Source organism: Phasianus colchicus, chromosome 1 (genome assembly GCF_987193195.1).
Source record: "Phasianus colchicus chromosome 1, bPhaCol1.hap1.1, whole genome shotgun sequence".
Taxonomy (NCBI): Eukaryota; Metazoa; Chordata; class Aves; order Galliformes; family Phasianidae; genus Phasianus; species Phasianus colchicus.
The window spans coordinates 193651991-193675570 of NC_143436.1; the positions used below are offsets into that span (position 1 = coordinate 193651991).

The window sequence follows — 23580 nt, forward strand, 5'->3', positions numbered from 1 at the left end:
TAAAAATCAAATTTGATGGTTCAGCTCAGCATAAACATATTTAACAAAGATTGTCTCTACCAGACCCAGTGTTCTAATCAACAAGCAAAAAGGCAGATATTTAATTAGATTTTGATGAAAAATTGTGTTTAATTTCAAGCATAATCAATTATTAATTACTGTAATGAGTGACTCTGGCGGGGTTTACTAATTAACTCATTTAAAAATTATGAATAACCTTTTCATTTGTAATTATTTTTTACATCCTGTCAAGTTGCAGATGAGAATTGTATCACCTAGCCCAAAGAAGAAGAAGAATTGTGGAGTCAAAATGTTTGTGCTTTCATTAAGTTAAGCTGAGGCTTTCAGCACTCTGATAAAAAACACAGTTATTTACCAAACCATTTCATTTTTTTAAATAACCTGATCTGTTTGCAAAGCAAGCTGTTGTTTTTCCTCTAGTTTTATTTTCCTTTGTTTTTGCTTAGTTGCATTTTATTACAAATACTTTTCCTCATTTAAGCAAATTTAAGCAGTATTCTGCTCCTTGTGTTGCCCTGGGGACCAGGGGAATGTGTGGTAATGTACAACAGGTCCTGAGTAGGAAGGGATGACCTGTATAGGAACACTATTTCCACCTGCTCTTGTTAGTTAAGATAACCACAGAAATGTAATGACCTCCTTTATATCCTCCAAAACTGAGGTCATTGGAGAGTTTTCCATTTAAGTGAATGGGCTTTGGATCAGCTACAGGACCACAGAATGATGGGATTACAGCATCACAGAGTGGCTGAGGTTGGACATACCACTGGGTCCATCTGGTCCCCTGTGCTCCAGCAGGGGTACGCAGAGCAGGATGCCTAGCGCCGTGTCTGGGGGCTTTTGGAGATCTCTGTGGAGCCCCTCTCTGGTCCAGTGACAGCAGTGGACATTCACTCTTTTTTGTTTTTTTGTACACTGATTAGTTAATGGAAATACACTAGATTAATGCCTAGTACTTCAGGTTGGATGGGGCCCTGGGCAACCTGATCTAGTGCCTGACATTGCATTTGGCAACCCTGCCCAGGGCAGTGGGGTTGAAAACTAACAGATATTTGAGGTCCCTTTCAACCCAAGCCATCCTATAATTCTATGAATTATGCTCTTCACTGCATCAGACATGTCACAGTCCTCTGTTTAAATCTTTAAAACTACCCATCACATATCCTGTCTATCTGCACAACAGTGTGGAGCTAGAGATGTCCAGAGCTCTGCTGCTGCCACCACTTTCTGTGTGACAGATGCTCAGACACACCTGGGGTGACCACCTGAGATGAGCAAGGCTACATGAAACAATGAGCCATTTGGTTGTTTCTGGAGTTCTTTGCTGAAGCCAGACCGTTTTTTTCTTTTTAAACTCATCTGAAACACTTCCTATATCATTTGTTTAAGGCTAAAAGCCAGAGTTTCCATTACTTTAAGAAAGACTTCATGGTATTTAATAGTCTGAGGCTCACTTATCTTACCAGGCCTTTTAAGGAGGGGAGGAGGCACAAGTACAAGTCCACAGGAGCTGAACGGCTGCTATCATGTGTCAGCACTGTGATCATTCCAAAGCTTTTACAGGGCTGAGTCACTGGTCCTGAGAGATAATGACAAGCAAAATACAACAGGGTGTATTAAGCACCAGAAGCTGGTTTTCATTCGAATTAACTGGCTTTTGATTGACTTGTTGCCACCTTTTCAAATATTCAAAGGCACACACCAAGGCAGCGGCAACAATGCACATCAAAGTTGTGCACACACACGGCTTATGCAAATCCTGGTTGCTCTCCAGCAGCTCGTCTCGTGGGGTGAGAAGGTGAGAACACCAAACGGAAAAGCAGTGGCAGATCAGGACTGTAGCATTAAACCAGCAGGAATGGCACCACTGGAACCGCAGAAATGAAAGTCCTCTTTAAGCAGCTTGCCACTGACCTGCAAATTTGCTGTTCCAGGAGGTCGTGGAGAGACAGCACTTTGAAATTAAATTGTCCATTTTAGGATTGTCCCTTCTGTTGCAGACACAGAACATTTTTGTGGTTTCTGGATGGCACGAAGCCCTGCCTTGGAGGGGCAGTTTAGAGAGAGATGCTTATGGCAGAGATAATACCATGAGGTATGCTGCTGTCTAAATACTTCACTTGCACATTCAGTACCTGGTAGATGCCAGTCCTGATAGCATAGCTCTGTAAAGTCTCTGACACTGCTTGCACTGCCTGGGAGAAGGATTTCAGAGTACAGCAATAGAAATGACCTGTTTGGTCGTCCAGCTCTCCATGCCCAGCAGCTGTTTGGCAAGATCCGCGGAACAGTTTCTAAATGAATTAGTGAAGGAGAATAGATTCTTTCTTCTGAAACAGAAGGTATTATCCTCTGCCTGATGGAGATTCCAGATGAGATGGGAGCACGATTTGATGTAGTTAGGCACTTGCAATTTTCCTATACTTAAGCATGTGTTGCGGTTACGTTTCATGAACAGCAAGAAAGATGGACATTTGATTTAAATTAAATTTAGGGCTGGAAAACGTATTATGAAGCCAAAACAGTCATTCATTTGATTGGAGTCAGAACTCTCTGCTTTTCGGGTCTCCATTCGTCTGAGCTCTCTTCAGACACAGCTTCTTTCAGAAAAGAGCAGTGTTACTTGCTACAGGCAAAATGCTGTGACACTAAAACCATGATAGGACTATGATGTGTTTGTAAAGTGTCTTTCCATGTATTGTTAGAAGATCACCCTGAAAGCTAGCACAGTCTCTCTGATTCTTTGATGAAATGTAGCAAACCCCATTTAAAGCAGTTCTCCAAAACTCTTAGCTATCTAGCTGGTCAGTTATGAATGTATAATATACTAATTAATGTGTGCTTACATCCCACTTAAGGACAATAGGAGACATTGTTAATGCTTAATTCTTAAAATTGAGCTATATAATTGGAGCTATGTGCCCCAATAGTAAGGCTTTTATTCAACTTAAAATACAAAGCAGTTTGTTACCCACCAAGTTTCTTTCTTTTACTGCTTTAGTATTTCCCTTCTGATCCCAGATTAAGTTCTGCTTTGCTACTCTTACCATTTGTTCTTTTGATTCATAGTGATTTTTCTGTTTCCCACCTTATCTTAGATAAAATGCAGAAGCTCAACAATCTGTTCTAGCAAAGCCTTTACATTATGAGCTCAATCTGCTACGTACAGAAGAGCTTCCAGGTCCGTTTTTGGTTCTTTCACATATTCCCCAAATTACTGCACACAGCACACTTAGTAATTCTGGATCTCATTTACTTCATTTTACCCTTTATCTACAAAATGGTGAAATCCATTTTGAAAAGGGCCATAGTGTCATCCATAATATATTTTATGTACAGTAGATGCTTGTAAGACTTAACATTTCCGGATGCTGCTTGAAAGGGATCATCATCACAACCCAGCGCTGTCTTTTTAATGTTACAGAGCAGTGCCTGAATATGTGGATTTTTTTCTGTTAAATCTGGCTCCTGTAGTTCCAAAAGCACACAAGCATGCTTAGTGCTAGTCCCTCAATGACAATTCTACAGTTTAAATTGCATCCAGCTCTTCAGTTTTCAATTTTGAAGTGGATTCTCATAACATCTGATTATGTATCATTGATACAGTGTGAAAAAAAACCTTTTTAACTCCCTATACCCAGTGATATTTGGGAAGTATGGGCTTTATCATTCACTTGCACATTCTCTTAAATTGGAACAATCTCATTTACTTTAGCAGTTGTTTAAATGCAGTCAGAGTCGATGGCATTGGTCCCCGTGTCTGCAGCAGGAGCTGGACCAAGACAAGTATTTTTAGGAATCCCTGATTCTGGAGGTTGACCTGACTAAAAGACAGCAAATACACTCTTCCATCTATTCTGAAGTATCAGTTCTGTTGCTGATCTCCAAGTGATCTCAACAAAGCTCAGAAATCATAAAACAGGTCTCAGGCACATGGGGAGATGCTGTCACAGTGAGCTTTCAGCCTCATTTCAGCCAAGTCACGGGAATCTTTCCCAAGCTTTGTCCTATAACAGAGGTGGGGATCACAGGGCTTTGTGTGAGCCTCAGTTACACTGGGCTCTTGTTAAGGAACCAGGCAGGGCAGCTGCTGAGGGCACAGCTTGCCAGGTGCTGGTTGAGCAGTGTGGAGCTCAGGATGCTGCCAGCAGGGATCTGTCAAAGGGAACTTTCCCTTGTCAGACCTACAGTGAGTTAATGACTCACTGGAACGATTCAGTCCCAGTCACTTCATGGCATTACCCCTTGTTCCTCTCCACATGCACACACACGGTGCTGTACAAAGCACTGGCACATCCCCAAAGTGCATCTCAGTGTAGCTGCACTAAAGAATGTTACATATATGTTTTGCCTGACATGACCAAGAAAAGATATTTGGTTGTTTGTATTGTACCTGTACTCAAAACAGTAATTATCAGGGATGAGAAACAAAATTTATCCAAGAAGGGCTATTAATTTCCACTCCTGCAATGCCCTGTTGTGTAATCTTTCACTGCTGCTTAAGATGCATGGTGATGTTAACTATAACCCACATCTTATTTACCGTCATCTTCAAAGTCAGGAAGAGTTGTTTGTATTATGTGCATTAAATTTTTTTTGGTTCTGGATTGTGCTCTGTATCTTTGGATAGTGTCAGCTGCTAGCTTTATAGTTCAGGGAAAAAGAAATACAGGTGATCTAATTGCAGCTTTAAAATCAAGGTTATAAAGATACAAGATCTCACTTCTGAGCTATTCTTGTGAAGATCAATTCATTCAGGTGGGTGTTAAAAACTTCCCATAGAATCTCCACGAAAGAACATCTGCTGTTTCAACCTGACTAAGATTTGCAACCTGACATTAAAAATGTTGGAATAGGAGAAATACACAATCGTGCATCCACTCTTGAAAAAGAGGCACTTCCAGAAAATTCTGCTGGAAAAGAATAGGAGAATATAAAAGAAACACACTTGATTTTGCTTGAGTTGCCCGATGTGCCAAGTGGGATAGGTGTAAAACTGAGGAGTATTAAAACTGAGCTATTCCATTTGATGGCAATTTCTGCTTTGCGAGTGGTTAGCACTTCAGCAAGGTCTGCAGTGCTAAGGAGCATGTTCAAGCAAGACATCTTTTATTAATTGATTCAGTGTTGATTCAAAGTGGGAAGGGTGCATTCCCTTAATTCTTATTTAAAACTTTATTTGTAAATGTTAGTGTTAAAAGCCAGAAACACTCTTAAATCATGTAGCTTAGGACACTTTGGGCTGGTAACCTCCAGCTGCTTAATCCACCCTTTGCACACTGGTAAGTCACATATCTACTTCAGATCCTAGCTTCCCAACCTAGATTTGTGAGGATCTCATCAGCTTCTTCTGAGCATGAAAATAACCTTGGATTTTTGTTACCAGCCTCTTCTGCTAGTCCTCAAGTTACTTTCAGCCTTGGCATTCCAATGGCCAATGTCCCTGCTTTGTAGACACAACCTATGATCATAGACTGGAGCGCCTCTCAAGGTGGAGGCAGATGGGCTTGTTCAGCTTGGAGAAGAGAAGGTTCCAGGGAGACCACATTGTGGCCTTCCAGTACTTGAAGGGAGTTTATTAGCAGCAGGGAACCAACTTTTTACACGGTCTGGTAGTGATAGGACAGGAGGAACTGGCTTTATACTCAGAGGGGAAATTGAGATTAGATGTTGGGATGAAATTCTTTACTCACAGCAGTGAGGCACTGGCTCCCAGGGAGCTGTGGGTCCCCCATCCATGGAGGCATTCAAGGCTGTATGGGGCCGTGGGCAGCCTGAGCTGGTGGGGGGCAGGGGGTGGGAGCTGGATGATTTTGAAGATCCCTTTTAACCTAAGCCTAATTCTATGATTCTATGATTGTATCTCACTGCTATGTGCTCTTCTCAGCAAAATTTCAGATTGACTCTCTGGATGTTAGGAAAAACAACTTCTCAGAAAGAGTGGTGATGATTTGGCACAGGCTGCCCAGGGAAGTGATGGAGTCATTGTCCTGGGGGTGTTAAAGAAACACATAGATGCAGCACTGAGGGTTATGGTGGGGATGGATTGGAGTTGGACTTGGGGATCATAGAGGTCTTTTCCATCCTTAATGATTTGATGACTCTATGCGTATATGTCAGCCTTTGACAATAGCAGAGAACATTTTGTTTGAATCTTTCACATCTGGCATCAGCTCTCCTGTTCATCTGATCCGTCCTCAGCATTGTGTTTGTCTCTTCAATCACCTAGGAGTCATCTGCATGTTTATACATCCATGCTTTTATCTTTACTTATAAAACACCGTGTGTTAAGGTTGAATAACTTCAAGCCTGCTATCAACTGTTAAATTTCATCAGAAATGTCACCGTTTGGTGGTTTTTTCCCCAGTGCTGGTGGTTTTAAGGTCTGTTGGTGAGCTTTTCATCCCCTTTGGAGATAACTGAGGAATATTTGTCAGTGACAATGGCAGCCCTAGCTGAGCTCGCTCTTCTGACTAGTTACTCACGTGAATGTATGGTAATTAAAAGCACTGAAAGGAAGCCCATTACTGAAAATATTTCTTTCTTTCCATACTGCTTCTGTACTGCTTTTTACTGTTCTAAGTGTTTGTTTCTTGAATCTGAAAATCATACCAAATTTAGGCAAAGTCATACCAAGTTGCATCAGAAGCTTTACAAAATTGTTATTGTGTCAAAATATGAGTAACTGTTTGTTTCCTAGTATCTGTTTTTCAGAAGAACAGTATAAATGACCTGAATTAACATACATTCACTTTTGTCATCCTTCATCAGTTGAATTCCATGTTATGTTTTCCATTATTTTGTCTGTAATAGATGTCAGGCTACTCAGTGCAAGTGACTTGCATCCTCTTCTTTTCCCTTCTTAAATATTTGTACAGCATTGACCCTGTTCTAATCTCTTGGTTGCTGGTTCAGTATTAATCAGTGAGTCAGATTCCTCCTCTGCTAGCTCATCTCATTTACTGGATGCAAGTTAAATGAGCCTACAGATTTAAAAATGTTTGTCCTTGAATAGATGTAGTTTAATATCATTCTTGGTTATTAATGGACTGGAAAAAAAGTTATTTCCTGTGAAATAATTGTATTATCCTAGTTGTTTTCAAAAACCAGAACAAAAATACTTACTGAACATCTTAGCCTTCACTAAAACATTATTAACAATTTCCCCATCTCCATCAAGTAAATAGCTGTATCATTGCTCAGCTTACTGAATTTCAATACCCTTTAAAAATGTTCTATTGTTCTTTCTTTTTTTAATGCTATGTGTTTTTTTGTCTTCAGGTCTCAGCTTCCTTTATCAACTTCCTGCACGATCTTAGATTTATATAGATTACCCTCTGGTTTCCTATTGTTTTGTTTTTTATATATATTACTTTTTATTTCTGCTCATTGTTTTATTTTGACACTGAATGAAGAGGTCCTTTTGTCTGAGTCTGATTCTCTTTCATCACTGTGGGATCTCAGGGAGGACGAGTTCCATTTCGAAGCAGACCACCGATATGATTGAATCTCTGACTGCTCCAGAGCAGAGTGAGGCTGTGCTTCCAGAGGGCCCTATCTGATCTCGAGGTTTATCATGAAACCAGACAGCAGTGACACAACATCGCAGTTAGCCCTTGAGATATTTGACCCATTCCTAAATTTAAGAATGTTTAATACAAAGAGGTATGAGTTTAATTTCCATCTCTTTTTAGTAAATGGAAAGATGTGGCCTCTCAGCTTTTATAAGCTTTTATCAGTTGCTTTTAGTGAGTTTTTATAGTTGCTATAAGCTCCCAGAAAAGAAAATAACAGCATGCTGAACCAAAAGTGCTGACCTTGCCTTTATGGCAGTGGCACAGATGTGCTGCTATAATCTCCATTTCGTGGCTCAGATTGACCTTTGCACACAGACACTGAAAAGAGATCAATTTTACAGATCTAAATACCTACGTGAGTTCTTCTGAAGTCTTTGTTTTTATTTCATGCTAATTAGTGTGAAATAACATAATTTAATTGCAGTTAAGTGGAAGGAGGAAGAAAGAAATGATTCCAGCAATGTGCTTTTTTCAGTGTCTTTAAATACCATACATTTGTGTGGGAAAGCAGTCATAAGAATAAGCTCAGAGATGTCAGTGACAGTGAAAAACATTCCACAGTTATAGCTTAGGGTTTATCTCCCATACCTTTTCTAGCATAAATTAGAAGACATCTTCAAAGCTTCATTTGCAGCCAGGTCATACATTTCTATTGGATACGTGCAGTGATGCATTCTCTAAGGTTTGTTTTCGCCTGTAGCTGAAGGTGAGATATGTGTTAGGTACACATCTTTACACCATTAAGTGAAGTGGTGCTGTTAAGTACACAGTGTAGGTAACGTGTTAGATGACCTGTGAAAAATAGAAATGTCCAACCCACTCTTTCCCTCTGTGACAAGATTTCAACACCACTACTTATGCTGAAGCTTTAAAGCTCCAAAAGGACCACTTATGCAGTTTACTTTGAGATATCAGAATCTGATGCTCAATAAATAGGTAGGTAGAGGTTGTTGAATCTCTGTGTTTAAATGAAAATCTAATAAACTCTCTCACCATCCCCATTCTTTCCTGCCTACCTCTTTATTTGATTTTATCATACCTTCAGTTCCAAGCGTGTCCTTATTGCAGGCAGAAGCTTGTGCCTGGGAAGATGATGAGAACAGCATATGTTAACTGTTTTCAAATACGATAGCATGAAGCGCAGCAGCAGCATCACACCTTGCTTGCTTGGTACAACTGTAAGCATCACTTCATTATGTAAAGAGACTCTTTAGAAAGCAAAGCAGAACCAGGCAGTTAGTACGATGATGGCTATGCTTAAACTAACTATTTAAAAAGAAGCTTTAATTTGGCAATCAGTGGAGCAGAATCTCTTTTAGTAATAGTAGAAATTATAATGAAATCAAGCATCAAATGGTCTTCCTTAGGCTGTTGGTGGAAGAAACCCCCACAGTCAAAATATAGTGATACTCCAAATGGTATTAATCCCAGTGGTCATTAACAGCTTGTTCATATTAGTGTACCTTTTTCAGCCCTGCTGAAGGTTGTGAAAGAAATGTTTCTGGGCATCCAGTTGATCCAGCTTGGACACCTTTTGTACTCAAACCATCTCTAGAGAATGATCTCTGGTAGAAGGGACTCTACCATGATTTTAGTCCTGGTTGGACAACCGTTGAGTTCCTGTGCATAGGAATCCCAGCTAGCAAGGACCAGATCTGTGCTATGCACTGTCGAATTTCAGTGCTTAGGAACATGTTTTTGTAGTGCTTAATTTGCTAGTATTGATATAGTCTTTGGGGAAGAGGGATCAAAGCAGAATGCTGTGCCTCTGAACCATAATGAGACAAAATTAGTGTGGCCTGAGTGATTACAAGTAAATGTATCCTAAACAGATTCGTGGAAGAGAGGTTCTGAATCTCTTGCAAAATCTTGCCTTTGGATCTGCTGCTATTTTATATCCCTGTTGTGGGTACCAGGGAATGGTGACATCTTTTCCTATTAGATACAACAAACAATAGTATGTGCTTTATCATATCTTTCATCCATATGAAGCTGGCTACCTTAAAACACAAAAAATCTGAGTTCAGACATGCGCAGTAGGGACTTACATAGAGTACTACAGCAAAATTGTCTGCGCTGAGTGTGTTCCTTCCCTTTCCAACCCCCTCCTGTTGCTACCAACCAAGCTGAACATATGGCATCCCTAGAAAGCAATTGAACGTGCAACAATGCTGGAGTTGCCAGGGTTGAGTGGCAATCTCTTTGCAATTGTTCTGCTCAGCATTGGACCAGTGGAAAAAAAAATAGCCTGTGATGGGGGAATTAAAGGCTATTACAGAGTACATATGCATACAGGAGCTGATCTAAAATCTTAATTCTGTTCCTTGCTCACTTTTGCATGCTTGACTTGGTGAACTTTGAGTTTCCTTAGCAAATGCTTTTTTGAGGTGTAATTAAATATAAAGATGGCTGTGGGCCTTTTAAGAGCACGCTGTGAGTTGCACTTGCGAGCACTTGCCTTAATCTATGTGCTGGAATCAGTTCTAAGTCCAAGGGAACAAATCATCAGGTTGTGTTGTTACTGAGAGAGCTTTCAGATCTGAGCCATTCACTGGGATTTATGGTACCAGAATGTACTGTGCTGGGTTTAACCCATGGTGCCTGGACAGACAAAAATTCCTAGTGTCATTAATTAGTGTCATTAGTGTCGTTCACTGTGTCATCCACTTACACACTGTCAGACTGCACATTTGCATCCATTTGCTGAGCTCATGTACAGGCAAGTAAAAGAAAAATAAAGGAAAAAAAAAAAAAACAACAACAAAATTTTCCCTCTCCTTATGAACTGATGGGGCAATATGCTTGATTTTCAAATTCATGTAAAGAAAATATGAAAATAAAATATTCTTGGTCTGCTTATACCCATATACTTGTCATATCCAGAGCAGTTAAGCAGTGAGATGCTCCTGTATACTTGTGCAGATGAATCTGTTGGGAATCTCTCCCCAGAGTCACCAAGTTGATGGGATTGTGCTTTAGGGCTCAGTTTTGATGGTGCTCATGAGCATTTTGCCCTGATCTGCCAAATGCATAATTTTGTGCTTAATTTAAAGCATCTCCATCATGCTCTTGAAGTCACTAGATTCACTCAAGCTAAGTACAGCTTATGTTAAACCTGTGCTTTGGCTGTCGAGGGATTCTGGATTGTCATTTTTGTTCATTTCTATTACAGCAACTAGCACAGCCCAGGTGGGGCTCTAGTGCTATTTCAGCCTGCACGGTGATGAGAAACACACCTGCAGTTTTCAGCTGATTTTAGGATTAAACCATAAGCAGCACTCTCCAACTCATCCTTATGATAAAATGATGTGTTTTCAAAAGGGTGGGCAAGCAGACAAACCATCACTCCTCATTTGGACTAGATGATCTTCGAGGTCTTTTTGAACCTAATGATTCTCTGATCAAATTCTACATGAGTACATTGATCTTAGCACATAAACCGAGATCACAGAATCATAAAATCGTAGAATCATAGAATCACAGAAGTGTTGGGTTGGAGGGGACCTTAAAGCCCACCCAGTTTCAACCCCTGCCATGGGCTGGTTGCCCCCCCACCAGCTCAGGCTGCACAGAGCCCCATCCAGCCTGGCCTTGGGCACCTCCAGGGATGGGGCATCCACAGCTCTCTGGGCAGCAGTGCCAGGGCTTCACCACCCTTAGATCCAGATACCATATCTAAACTCTGTTCCTATCTCTGTTATGCTGAGGCGAAGAAAACAGGGAGCTTTTGTGACTTTGGGACAACAAACTGTATCTTTTAGACTTTAAGCAACCTATTCTATCAATGTGGGAAAGCAGGTTTTCTCACGCTATCTGGTAGATGTAATAAGAAAAAAAGAAGCATGCAAGAGGTTGCTGATTTACCTATGTAAATTATACCCTTTTTAATTAGTGTCTCACGGCTCATAGGTGTGTAATGAAATGTTGTTTGTAAAATTATACTGTCCACAACAGACTAGCCCAGAATTTTAGTAATTGCAGAGCAAGGTAGCAGGCCCTCTGGTAGGGCTGCCTGTCCTCATTTCTCTAATTGAAGTGAGTACCCCAATGGGAAAACTATTATTTTCTAATATCATATGCACAAATTAAAACTCCATTTAGAGGTACAGTGGGACCATCTTATAATTGACTTTGATAGTGAAGAACTATCTCAGTCATATTTATAGTAATGTGGTCTCTGCCAGAAAGGGTATCTAGAAGGGAAAATATTATTTTACAGAGAAAGGGCTGAGCATGTGTAACACCAAATTTACTAGAGCTGTGGGGGCTGAAATAAGCTGCTTTAGTTCTGTAAGCTGCCTAGCAGCAGCAAAATGTTGCTGAGATCCATCTTTCAACTTCCTATTCTACTTTCACAATGGCGAAGGAAATTGCAGATTGTATTTAAGCAGACAGCTCCTTGGTTAAGCCACAACACCTTTATGTCATTTTTTTTTTTTTTCCCATAGGTTGACACTTTAAAAAATCATCCCAAAAATACCCACAAAAGTATGCTAAGCATTTAAAATGACAGTTTTCTTCCCTGTAGAAAACAAGAAACGTCCAGAAATCTCCCATAGCACTGGAGAGGCCAGTGATCATCTATTAGCAGTTTGAATGGACAGGCAATCGCTTGAAAGTCTTTGATCCCCAGGGGTAATTAGGGAGACATTGAATAGGAAGTGCTGACTCTTTGCATTGAACAAACATTGAGTTTAACTGCTTGGTTTTATAACACGTCTTTCCAGTCAATTCCTTGAAGGTTTCAAAGAAATGTGATGCTTCAGCTGGAAGCTTTTTTTCCTTCCCTATTAAGAGCAGTTGAGAGCTAAATTAAAATATAAAGTGTTCTCCTAAGAAGGATCTAATACTGTTTGGTAGACCATCTGCTTCTGTCTTGGAAATCTTTGATACGGCTCTGCAGTGAGGAGGGGTCAGAGAATCACTGGTGTGTGTCAACTCAAAGCAAGTGCACGCATTTGCAGCCAGGGTTGAAGACAATTAACACAATGCTTTGTTTTCCCGAGAAGCACTTCCCACTCTGGTGGCAACATTTTAAGAGGTAGGAGACTCTGGTTCATTTGAATTCCTTCTTTGCACTCTGTCTGGTGGAAGGAGGAAACCCAGGTTAGCACTGAAAAAACTGCTTCTGGGGCTTGCACTGCTTGAGATCTCTTTGAGTGCAGATGAATGGCCAAGAAGTACTGGGATGATTACTGGAAGTGTCCCATAGCATGTGTCTACAAGGAAGTGGCTGTAAAAACACCTGCCTCTTACTGTAAGACATTCAGGGTGCAAAAAGAAAAAAAAGCTACAAAGTTAGAATTATCTCTTTTAGTGTCTAAATCCTTCATCCTTACCCTCCACCCTCGGACAGGCAGATAAGGACACTCTATTGCTCAGCGTGAAGAATTTGCAGACTTGCCTAGCAGAGTCTTTACCCTCAGCCTACGAAGAAGGCATATAAACCCTTTTTTCCCTTGAAGCTGGATCACTGAGCAATCAGAAAGGGAACCAGCTGGGGAGCTTACAATAAAGGGCATTACCCTAAATGTCCCTCTTTGTGTCTTTTTGTTTTATTTTTCTAAATGATTGTCCTGTGACAAATAAACCTACAGGCCAGGAAGGGAAGCTGTGGGACCTCCCAGCCGCAAGCTGAGATTTTTCACTTAAATAACATGTATTCAATCTGTCCTTTGGGCTCTGTTTCTTTTAGGCCTATTAATTTTGCATTTCTGGCTGCCCAGCAATTCAGCTGGATTCTCTGCTCCCATAGGGCTGCAGACCTGTCCTGGCGTGCAAGTTCACATCCATTTGGGCAGAGCGTGATTTCTGAAGTCAGGTTTTCCATTCCTCAAGTTAAGTGCTTTAAGCCATGGAAGGAAGGCTTTTATCCATAGGAAACAATTTCAGATGTCTTCAGTTCTTATGGGGAGCAGCTGGGGGAGCTGGGATGGTTCAGTTTGGAGAAGAGGAGGCTCAGGAGAGACCTTATTGCTGTCTACAACTGCCTGAAAGGAGGCTGTGGTGAGGTGGGGGTTGGCCTCTGTTCACAGGTAACAGCATTAGGACAAGAGGAACTGACCTTAAGTTTCACCTTAAGGTGCACCAGAAGATCCTTAAGTTGCGGGTCTTTAGGGTCCAGGATTTACTCCTGCAAACCATGAGAGTTCTTTCTCCTCTGTTTGTTTTACTGTCTCCGTTCTCCTTAATCGTGCGCGTTTCTTCCGTGATTTATTGAAGATTGACAAACCAGTGATTATTTCATGCTGAAAGGCTCCTTTTCATAACACTGAATGTCACAAAAACATGATTAATTCTGCAACAGCCAATTCTCCCACTTCTACAGAAATCATATAATTTCAGTGTAGAGAGACACAGTTATCCAGATAATTACAGTCAAGTTTATTCCGGAGACAGGAGTGAAAGCAATACATTTACTTGAGTCAAAATTAGCCCTGAGTAATTCAGTGGTGGAATTCGGGGCTTTTTTTTTTTTTTTTTTCCCAATTAGGGTAAAAAGCAAAACTCAGGTCTCATTGTAGAAAGTGTGTTATTATAAGGCTGATTGTCAAGCCTGAAGGTTAAAGAGGATCGTGTAACCGCCACATATCTTATGCTTGATTCCACAGAAAGACAGGAGAGTAAAGAAACAAACCACTTAAAAAGTCTTCTCAACCATTGACTGAGCTCCAGCTGCTTTTGCTGTTCCCTTCCCATCTTTCCTTTGCTCTCTCCTAACCTTCCCTTTTCTTGGTTTCTTTCCTTCCACATTTTTCTCTCCTCCTTCCTCTTTCTTTCCCATTTTTATTCTTGTTCACCAAGTGCCTCTCAGCTCATCCTTCTCACACTGCCTTTTCCCATTTTATGTGCTCCCTTTATGCAAAATACACTTCCATCCTTGGATAAATAGAACTTCAAAACATGGAGCACTCTCAGTGCTAAGAGAATTGATAAACTAAAAATCGCAAGCCTGAAAGTTGTTCCATCTTGCCTGGATGCTCTGTGGGCTCATTGTCCATCCAGGCTGTGCACCATGCTTGTGCTGCTGACTCACTGCTTGGTTTGTTCCCCACTCTGAGAAACCTGTTTTTCCATTGATGAGCTTCTCTAGGAACTTCACCCAGGTGAGGAATCAGCCAGCATCAGCTCCTTCTGCCCCTTCTGAGGGGGCAGCAAGGAAGGCAGCAGCAGAGCCGCTTTAAGAATGCATATAACAACACTATAGAAGCAGCTGGTGACTTCAGCCACAGCCTTAATTTCAAACATCGTAATTGATTGGTTCGGTTATTTATTACACTTAGCTTGCTGCTTTGGGCAAAGCAACAAGCTAATAAAGGGCCAGCAGTGTGTTTTTCAATTTTTTGCTGACTGGTGTGGTTTCTGGGGGTCTCATATGCTTCAGTAAGCATGTCTTGTCTTTTCTTCCCCCTGTGATCTATCACAATCATCCGCTTCTCTCTGCTTACTCCTTCGCTCCATCAACCTGTCCCAAGAGATGTCCATTTTGTTGACCATGTGAATTATTATCTTTGTTTGTCCTTTTTCATCCTAAATGCTATTCCAGTTTCTTTGTTCTCCACTACGCTGAGTAAGATGTTTTGACCTCAGTGTTCTGCTGTGTCATAAGCAAGTAGCAGTAACAGTGAGATATCCAAAAGCCTGTGTTTCTTGAAGGCAAGTTTCAAAAGGATATTCCTCTTTATTTGGCTTAACATCATCAGCTTATGGTCTCCATAAAGAGCTGTGGAATAGGAATAACGCAATACAGAAAGAAAGAATGTTTTAAAACCTAAAGAATCATGATCCTAAATACCTGGTGAAACCGATATGAACTTTGATTTATTTGGGTGGTTAAATAGCTCCGCTGATGCTAAAGCTGTTTGTAAATCTGCTTTGCTCAAGTGAATCTGAGTGCAGCAAATGAATTGCTGCAACACGCTGAAATGCTGAACTCGGCAGGGTAATCACACTCTGAAAGCACTGTGGGGTTTGCATCCCTTCTTTCTCCTCTTCCCCCCACCCCCAAGAAGGCCAGAGATGCCTCAGGACGGAGGATAAGGTTGTTTATTCTGCCACAGAACATGCTGTTACCTGATCAGCAAATTTCAGGGCCCTTTTTGCTAGCGCTTCAGTATTGTTTAAAATGTGCAAGTCAAAGATGTGATGTCAAAACAGGAGCATAATGGGCCAGATGTCCCAGATGACTTTACCACAAGTTGCTGGTGCTGAAACGGCCCAGGGAGCACACATGTAGGGTTTCTCCTAAGTATTGTTTCCATTTCAAGGGAAGGCAGACAAAAGAGTTTTATTAACCGTGGGAAATGTAACCTAGGTTTCTGCAAAGAGCTCGTCGCGAGGCTTCCCAGGCAGTGAAAGCTACATGGTATTTTACAAAAGGGTACACTTTAATGATTGTTAATTGCAGTGTGCTCTTTTTATACATGGGGAGCCTTCGATATCTGCTTATCAGCCGAGCATCATGTTGGGGAGAAGGACGTGGGGGCTTTTAGGAAGGCACTTGCTCTTTGGGAGCCACATTTTCTATCTAGCTGAGCAAAGGGAAAAAAAAGTCGAAGAGAAAATGTCAGCAGTGGGTTCAATTGACCTGGAGACTGAGAATATCAGGAATCTGAAACTATTTTTACAGCTTTACTTTGCTTTTAGAAACATTAACACTTCAAAGTTGTGTTTCTCCTCCACAGTTCCAGGGTTTTTCCCTGATTATGATCTTTCTTGTGTTGTTTTTTTTTCCCACACAAAAGAACTTTGCATCAATTTAGCACAGAACAAGGTTGATATGTGCTCTCCTAGAACCTTTAAACAACTGTGCATCAACAGTTTTACATGTCCCACTGAGTTTTAGGCCCGAATCATCCACTGCTGGTACTGCTAGACTTTTTAGCATGAGTATGGCCCTCTGAGGGAACAAGAGAAGACTGAATTTTCCATCAGCTTACAAACAGATATTGCTGGTATTTGAAAGAAAGCAATGATAAGCACTTAGCCAGCTGATTTTCTAGTAGCATACATAGTGTGTTTCCAAAGCAGACCAGACTTTTGTTTTGGTTTCAGAAAGGCTTTTGTTGTTATTACTTACCTGCAGCAGAAATTGCATGATGTCTGTCCTATGGGTGTGAATATTTATAGGTTTCTATATTGTACTTGGCAGCATTGAATTAGAAATCCTAAACAGGGCACTTGGGATCAATGTTCGCAAGAAGCTTTTTGCTTCAGACAAAATCTATTAACCAAAGACAAAAGTTGTTCCATTAACATTTTCCTGTCGGATAACATAGATGGTTTTGTTTGTGTGTAGTAACACACACAGCATCTATGTTTTGTATAACTTTGTCATATTTTCTAGGCTGGGACATTGTAAGATGCTTTGCAAACATTTAGGAATAAGAAGTGATGACAAGGAACCATGATTCACTTACTGAAGAAGATGGATAATTAGGGAAGAGTCATTGCATTTCCAAACTACCAGCTCTGTCCTTTGTCTGAAGCAAAATTTTGTCCTTATTTTGTCCTTTCCTCTTAGGTGTATTTAAATGCTTTTTGCATGCCTGGAAGAAATGCTCATAGATTTCCCACTGCACCTCAAACAATGCTGACTTCTCTGGCTTCATTTTCTTGCAGGAGAGGAGGGTGCTTACCCTGTGATAACTGAAGGATAGAGCAATTCAAATGGTCTAGTGAAAAATTCGTTGCTTAATTTATGCCTGAGCCAGTGATGTTTTGTGTAAGCTCATGCAAGTCTTTGTGGTATGCAGATATTTGGTAGATGGAGTTGCAATTAAGCACATAAGGCAAGCAGAGGCATCTGGACTGCTTGCTGTCTAGTATTGTCTGAATCTGGAAGAGCGAACAGGCCAGGTTTAATTCTGCTTTGACTGCAAATGTCTGTGTGGTTAAACATGGGATCTCATGTGTGCTTGGACCACATTTGCTCCAAAACAGCATCTGGGTCACAGATCTGGTCCATGGAGAGGTGCAGTCTGGACAGCATCCTTGGGAGGCATGTAGGACTGAGCTTGTAGAGAAAGCTCTGAAGGAGGCATGAATGAAATTTCTGTTAGGTATTGTGAACCTGGGAGCACAGAGTAAGTGAAGGGATGTAACACACAGCCTCGTTCTAATGCCTGAACAAGTGAATTGAGTCAACCCCCTTATTCACCATACTTCTCTTTTTTCTTTCCATGAAATAAAAATAAAAGATTCCTACCTGATTTTATTTTATGAGATTAATAGCTGGGAAGTCTCCAGGCACCCTGATGAGGATGAAGGCCATAGAAACACAAAGATTCTATGCAGACATAGCAATGCCAAATGCTTGATGCAAATGTCTTCCTCCCAGTCTGATTTCCTCTCTTCCTTTGCACAGTGGCTCTGCCAAATATTCTCCCTTCAGATCCAAATACTGGCCACTCTGCTTGAAGTGTTCTAGTTGGATTACCAGTTGAGTTGATAGCATTCCTTCTTGGTATGTGTACTTATACAAGAATGTCTGAGTTGTGACCAGATCCCTGGGAGACTTTCCTTGCTGCCTGGGAGTTTTAAGAGAGTATTTTCTTTCTTAATGATCAAGACTTTGTTAACAATCAGCCCCTGTTTATATGGTAAAATGAGAGTTTTGCTCTCATTGTTTTTGTGATGCTGTTTTAGTGCAAAGACAAGTTCACTTGTGTTAGTAAATGATAGATGACCTAATTGAAACTGAAGTGGAAAAAGTCACTGATTTTGCTAAATTGCCTAAACATGTTGTTTTTGGAGAACTTCTCAGATTACTTTTCAATCATCTTGAAAAGACTGTTCCTGATACACAGGTTTAAATAAACTAACCACTTGTCCCTGACAGCATTTGCCAAGCTCAGATGTATCTTTATGTATAAAATGAGAACGATATGCAGTGGAAATACTCTTTTTTTTAATGTTTTTTGACTCTTTTTGTTTATGCTATATGTCTGTGATGTTAGTGCCATTGAACAGTTTCATGGGGAAATTATAGTGTAAAATATCAAGGCATTCCCTTAAAAAAGAAATGTCATTCCAAGTGTAGAGAATATCAGATCATTTAGCTGTAGAAAGCCTGAAGCTAAACTGGATACTGATTGAATATGAAATGTTTATGCTGGGAAAGGAGGAACTGATATGGGAAGCCACGTTGTTTTGCTTTATATTTTCAAGGGACAAGTATAAGTTGTGTAAGCATACGATTTTCCATACTCCTCATACATGTGTTTGTTTTTGAAGTATTTTGTCTTGTTCTTTAACTTCACTTGTCTTTATGTAAAGCCTTGAAATAGATTTGTGTGTGCACTGGATGACTTTGCATGGCCCAGAAACCTACAGAGAGCAATGTCTTCGTATCACACAAATCTGAACGGCTCTTCTTGTTTTCAAACGTTGAGGATGTATCTTTGATCTGAAAAGGAGCAGCTGAAGGGCTAAGGAGTGCTCAATCACAGTCTCTTGCATTCCTAGTACTGAGCACTAAGGAATGTGTGCATGATTGGTCTAAAATTGCTTGTTTTCAGTTGGTCTTTTTAGGAAAAACTGTCAGAGATATCAGTAAGAATGTGTTGAATTGATAGGTTCAAAAAAAGCAATGAACCTGTATAATATGCCTCAACTACAGCAAAGCAAACTAATGAGTCATTTCCTAGGATTTACTGGTATGATGACAAGTAATACTCCTTATATCTTTGTATTCACTGCATCATCACCAAGCCTTGGGAGTTTTCTGAAACATGGCACCTGATCATTCCCTCACATAGGACAAAGGCTGGGAGTGGTTCTACTGGAATGATAGAGTTGCTCCGAAAATGGCTTAGGTGAGAAGAAGGACCCATGAAATTGGTGTGACAGAATCTGTAGGAGCTGTCTAACCCCCTGAATCCCATTTTTATCCTAAAACAATGACTGCTAACGAGGTGGTGGAGTGAAGGTTTAGAAAGTGCCCCTGTAGTTCTGCAACTCTCACAGACAGAAAAAGATGACTTTTCTCATTGCTCACCACAGCCATGCACCTGTTTGGCCTAAACTGGCACCTGCAGCCGATGGAAGGGCAGATGTATGAAATCACGGAAGACACAGCCAGCAGTTGGCCAGTGCCAACGGACGTCTCCTTATATCCTTCGGGGGGCACAGGGTTAGAGTTACCTGACAGGAAAGGCAAAGGAACCAGTGAAGGTATGGTTGGTGTGTGTCCATGTTGTCAGTCCTCTGTCTGCCTCTGAACTCCAGCCATCCAATCTCATGTTCCATTACCTTCAATACTGCCATTATCAGGTGCTTTTTCCAGTCTTTCACGTCTAGAGCTAGTAGATGTCAGTCTTGTTTCCATATGTTTCTAAGTTTCATGCCTTTCTGATACTCACTCATGTGATAAAAGTTTGTACAATCCTCATCATGCTTCCAAGGTATTCTCAAGGTGGAACTATCTGTACTTGTCTCACTGAGTACAGAAGTCCATTGTGAAAACTCTTGTCTCAAATGGCTATTTCCAAGGGGAAAAAAAGACTTGAAAATTAGATTCCTTGAGCATTTAATGAACAAAAATACTCGGTTTTGCCTTCCCATTGCCACTATGTACTAAATGTTTTGAGGACCAAAGAATGTAAGTAGAATCAGGTACATTGCACAGTGAGTGTTGATATTCCATGGTTGGACATCTCTTTACAAAGATGTACAGGTAAAAGATCTCTTCTCCTCAAAGCATCATCATGGTGTCAGCTTGCAATTTTAACTAAAAGTAGAAGAAACTAATGGTTTATCAGTTCAGCAGTGCATTATCCAGTAGCTTTAGATCTTACTATGCTCTATGTAGGGGGAGCACTGCTGAAAGTATCTGCAAAGGACCCGTTTTTTATCCCTCCCAAGACTTAATAGGAGAAATGAGGAGTTCAGAGTTTCAGAAAGCTGCTTTGTGATTCAGATTTCCAGAAAGCTGTTTTGTTTGTCAAACTTCTTTATACACATCTAACAGATTCCAGCAAAATTGCAGTCATTGGCTATTTTTGGTGTTTAGTTGGAGGATGAGGGTTTGTGGGTAAGAGAAAGAAGTATGCTGTTATTCCGGCAACTCATTGTATTCAAAAGTTTCCAGAGTTCCCTGGAATTTGGCAGGGAGCCTATGTTTGTCTATTTAATTCAAATTAATTATAGGGTGTTGGGCTTTTTTATTGTTCTGTAAGAGCTATCTGCCTTTATCAGTCCAAATAAAGGCCATGATTATGTGTGTTCCTTAGAAGAGTATTTACTAACAACTGATGGCTGAAAACAATGTTCTACATGGAAAAATCAACTCAGCAAGATATTCTCAGCAAACCATACCAGACAGTACAGCAATCTGCAGATATCATATGTTGCATTCAAAAATACTTCATGGCAGATCCTTTTTCTCCTTCTAACTTGCCATGTGTTTCATTTTTGAAACGTGTAGCTTTGATCTGTTTATTTCCTTTTAAAAGCCCAAATGAAAATAAATGGAAGTATGAAAAACTACTGGCCAAATCAAAATCTTCCACTTGATTTCTTTTTCAGCCATGCTTAGTGACATCAGCAAATTTTTGAGTGTTGCCAAAAAACCTCTGCTAAAAGAGAAATCTGGAAAATCCTCTATGAATGTCATTGGAAGACTCCTCGAGTCAGTGCTTCATACAGATGTTTAGGAAGGCATTGGCTTAGAGGAGGGAGTCCTCTCCTAACTGAATAAACACACCAGGACAAGATCTTTTTTGCAGGACTAATCACATCCAGCCTTAAAGCAGCTCTTTCCCCATCGAGTTACTACGCAACTAATTCTGGACTAGCAGTGCAGCATGGCTGCAATTCTAATTCAGAATGTATGTGATTTAAATTCATTTACAAAATGGATTAAAATATATTTGAAAGTTCTCTTGATCACGCTGAAATAGCTTGGAACAGTCAGTCTTACAGCTGATGTGAATGAATCATTACCAGTGTCTTGCCATTTCTCATCCATGGCTGTGCTCCAGCACAGCATTTATGGGAGTTTAAGCCCATCCCTGTTTAGCAAAGCACTTAATCACATGCTTACATTTAAGCGTGTAATTAACTGTGATTGAAGTCAGAGGAGTATAAAGTGTGTTCTTAAGTGTTTTGATGAGTCAGGGTACCTCGCTATCAAAAATACCAGCGGATTCAGCAGGGGCCGAAATGAAATGGCTCATTTTGATAACCAAATAAATTAGGAGTAGTTGCTACGGCAACTACAAAGTTCAAGGTAATGCATGGAAAGAGCAAAGTAATTGACAGCCCAATTAAGAATTCAGACCTGAAGTTAATTTTAAGCAGTCAAATACTCTGATTAAAACTTAATTTCTGATTAGAAGCTAAAATTGCTTTCTTATTGTACTTTCTTTATGAAGAATACAATCCGTAGGGCTTGATCCCTTTGTAGGCTGAGGCTGGCAAGACAGAGGTTGACTCAAGCCTTGTGAAGAGAGTTGTGGGGAAATCTGAACCCATGGAGCAAGACATGGCAGCTTGGTGCCCATCACACCTCAGACATACTGCTGTCCTCCAACAGGAGACATAAGCTTTGTAATTGTGTGTGCAAACAATTATTTCTGTGAATTTATCTTTCAATCACAGAAGCAGTTTTCTTGCTTGTACAGGATGCAAGTGTTGCTTTCTGTACAGGCAGAATAAACACTGTGCTAATTCTCTCCAGATTCTCTCTGGCACATCAACATCTAATGCATTAAATTCTCACCTTCCCGGATTCACTCTGGTGTGCCATCTATATTAATGAACAATCAGAGCACACATCAAATACTGGAGATTTTCACCTGAATTTCTATGAATCTATAAAGCATGTCAGTAGTAATCAGAAAAAATATCTACCATTTTGAAAACCAACATGTGATGTTTTTAGCTGCTTTTTAATAGAACTGAAACAAGAAACTTTGCATGAAGACATGGGAACCATTTGCTTGAATCCTAACTGGGGTAGAAGTACTTTTTAGTATAGCAAATAAATATTTGCAATCCAGTTCATAAAGTAATCCCGTTCAGAATCAAGCTGGTTGATATTCATTGTGCAGTTGTGCACTACCAGCACAAATGAGTCTGTAAGAATGGCCATTTACCTAAGCTGCTTCTGATTGTCTCTGTTAATATGCACTTTGATTAGAAAAGGGTAGAGAATCAACAGATTCCACCTTGTTTTTATTTGAATGTGATGATCAATGATAAATGAGAATTTAATAAAATAACCAGTAGCTTTTTTTCTATGAAAGAATATGCACCCTTTGCTTTCTAGAGTATGCTGTCGTGCAGAAAACTATATCCATGAGATAGCACAGAAATGAAAAATGCCATCAGTTCCCACTCCAACAACTTAAGCAGTTGCTACCTTTAGTGCAATAACCAAGGAACCAAAAGTTCTGATAAAAACTTTAATAGGAAAAAACAAAATATCTTCTTTCTACAAAGAAATGTCTGCAGATGCTTCTTTTGTTAACTGTCAATATGCAGATAATTTAGATATGGATTTTAGAGACAGCTAGCAGTTTGCCTCTATCTCTCCCATTGAGCTTATAGTGGGATGGTATACAGAGAAGTTTGATGTTCAAAGGAACTATTATGATTTGAAACAATAAAATTAGGGGTTGTTCTATCTTTTCAGCGTAGCAATAAGTTCTAAGACTATTTCACTTGAATTTATGATGAACAGAAGAAGATATTTTTATTTCATATTTCTTGTTTCCCCCAAATTCTCTCAAAATGATTTTTCTACAAAATAATATATGATCCTGAAAAGTTTGGTTCTTGTTTTGTTGGAATTGCTTGATCTGTGAAACACAGAGTAGCGAGCTGTAATGGGCACCACAAGGAGATAACCAGTTGATTTGGATTTATAAAATTAATGATTAGTCCTTGACAGTGCTCTCCTTACCAAAGCCAAAATCTTTCTTTAAGTGTCCTTATATAGATGTTTTTAGCTAAGCAGTTGCCTTCATCTTTTTTCTGT

The 23580-nt window shown here is 40.1% G+C and overlaps 1 protein-coding gene across 3 annotated transcripts in view; it reads left to right on the forward strand.

The window, feature by feature from the left end:
- The window catches only part of TENM4 (teneurin transmembrane protein 4), a 750922-nt gene that overhangs the window by 546762 nt on the left and 180580 nt on the right, over positions 1 to 23580 (forward strand). For all 3 annotated transcript variants that reach the window (XM_090134119.1, XM_090134120.1, XM_031595483.2), the window contains one exon: positions 19602 to 19772. In XM_090134119.1, coding sequence (XP_089990245.1) covers positions 19602 to 19772 — 171 coding nt within the window. The remainder of the gene's footprint in view (positions 1 to 19601; positions 19773 to 23580) is intronic.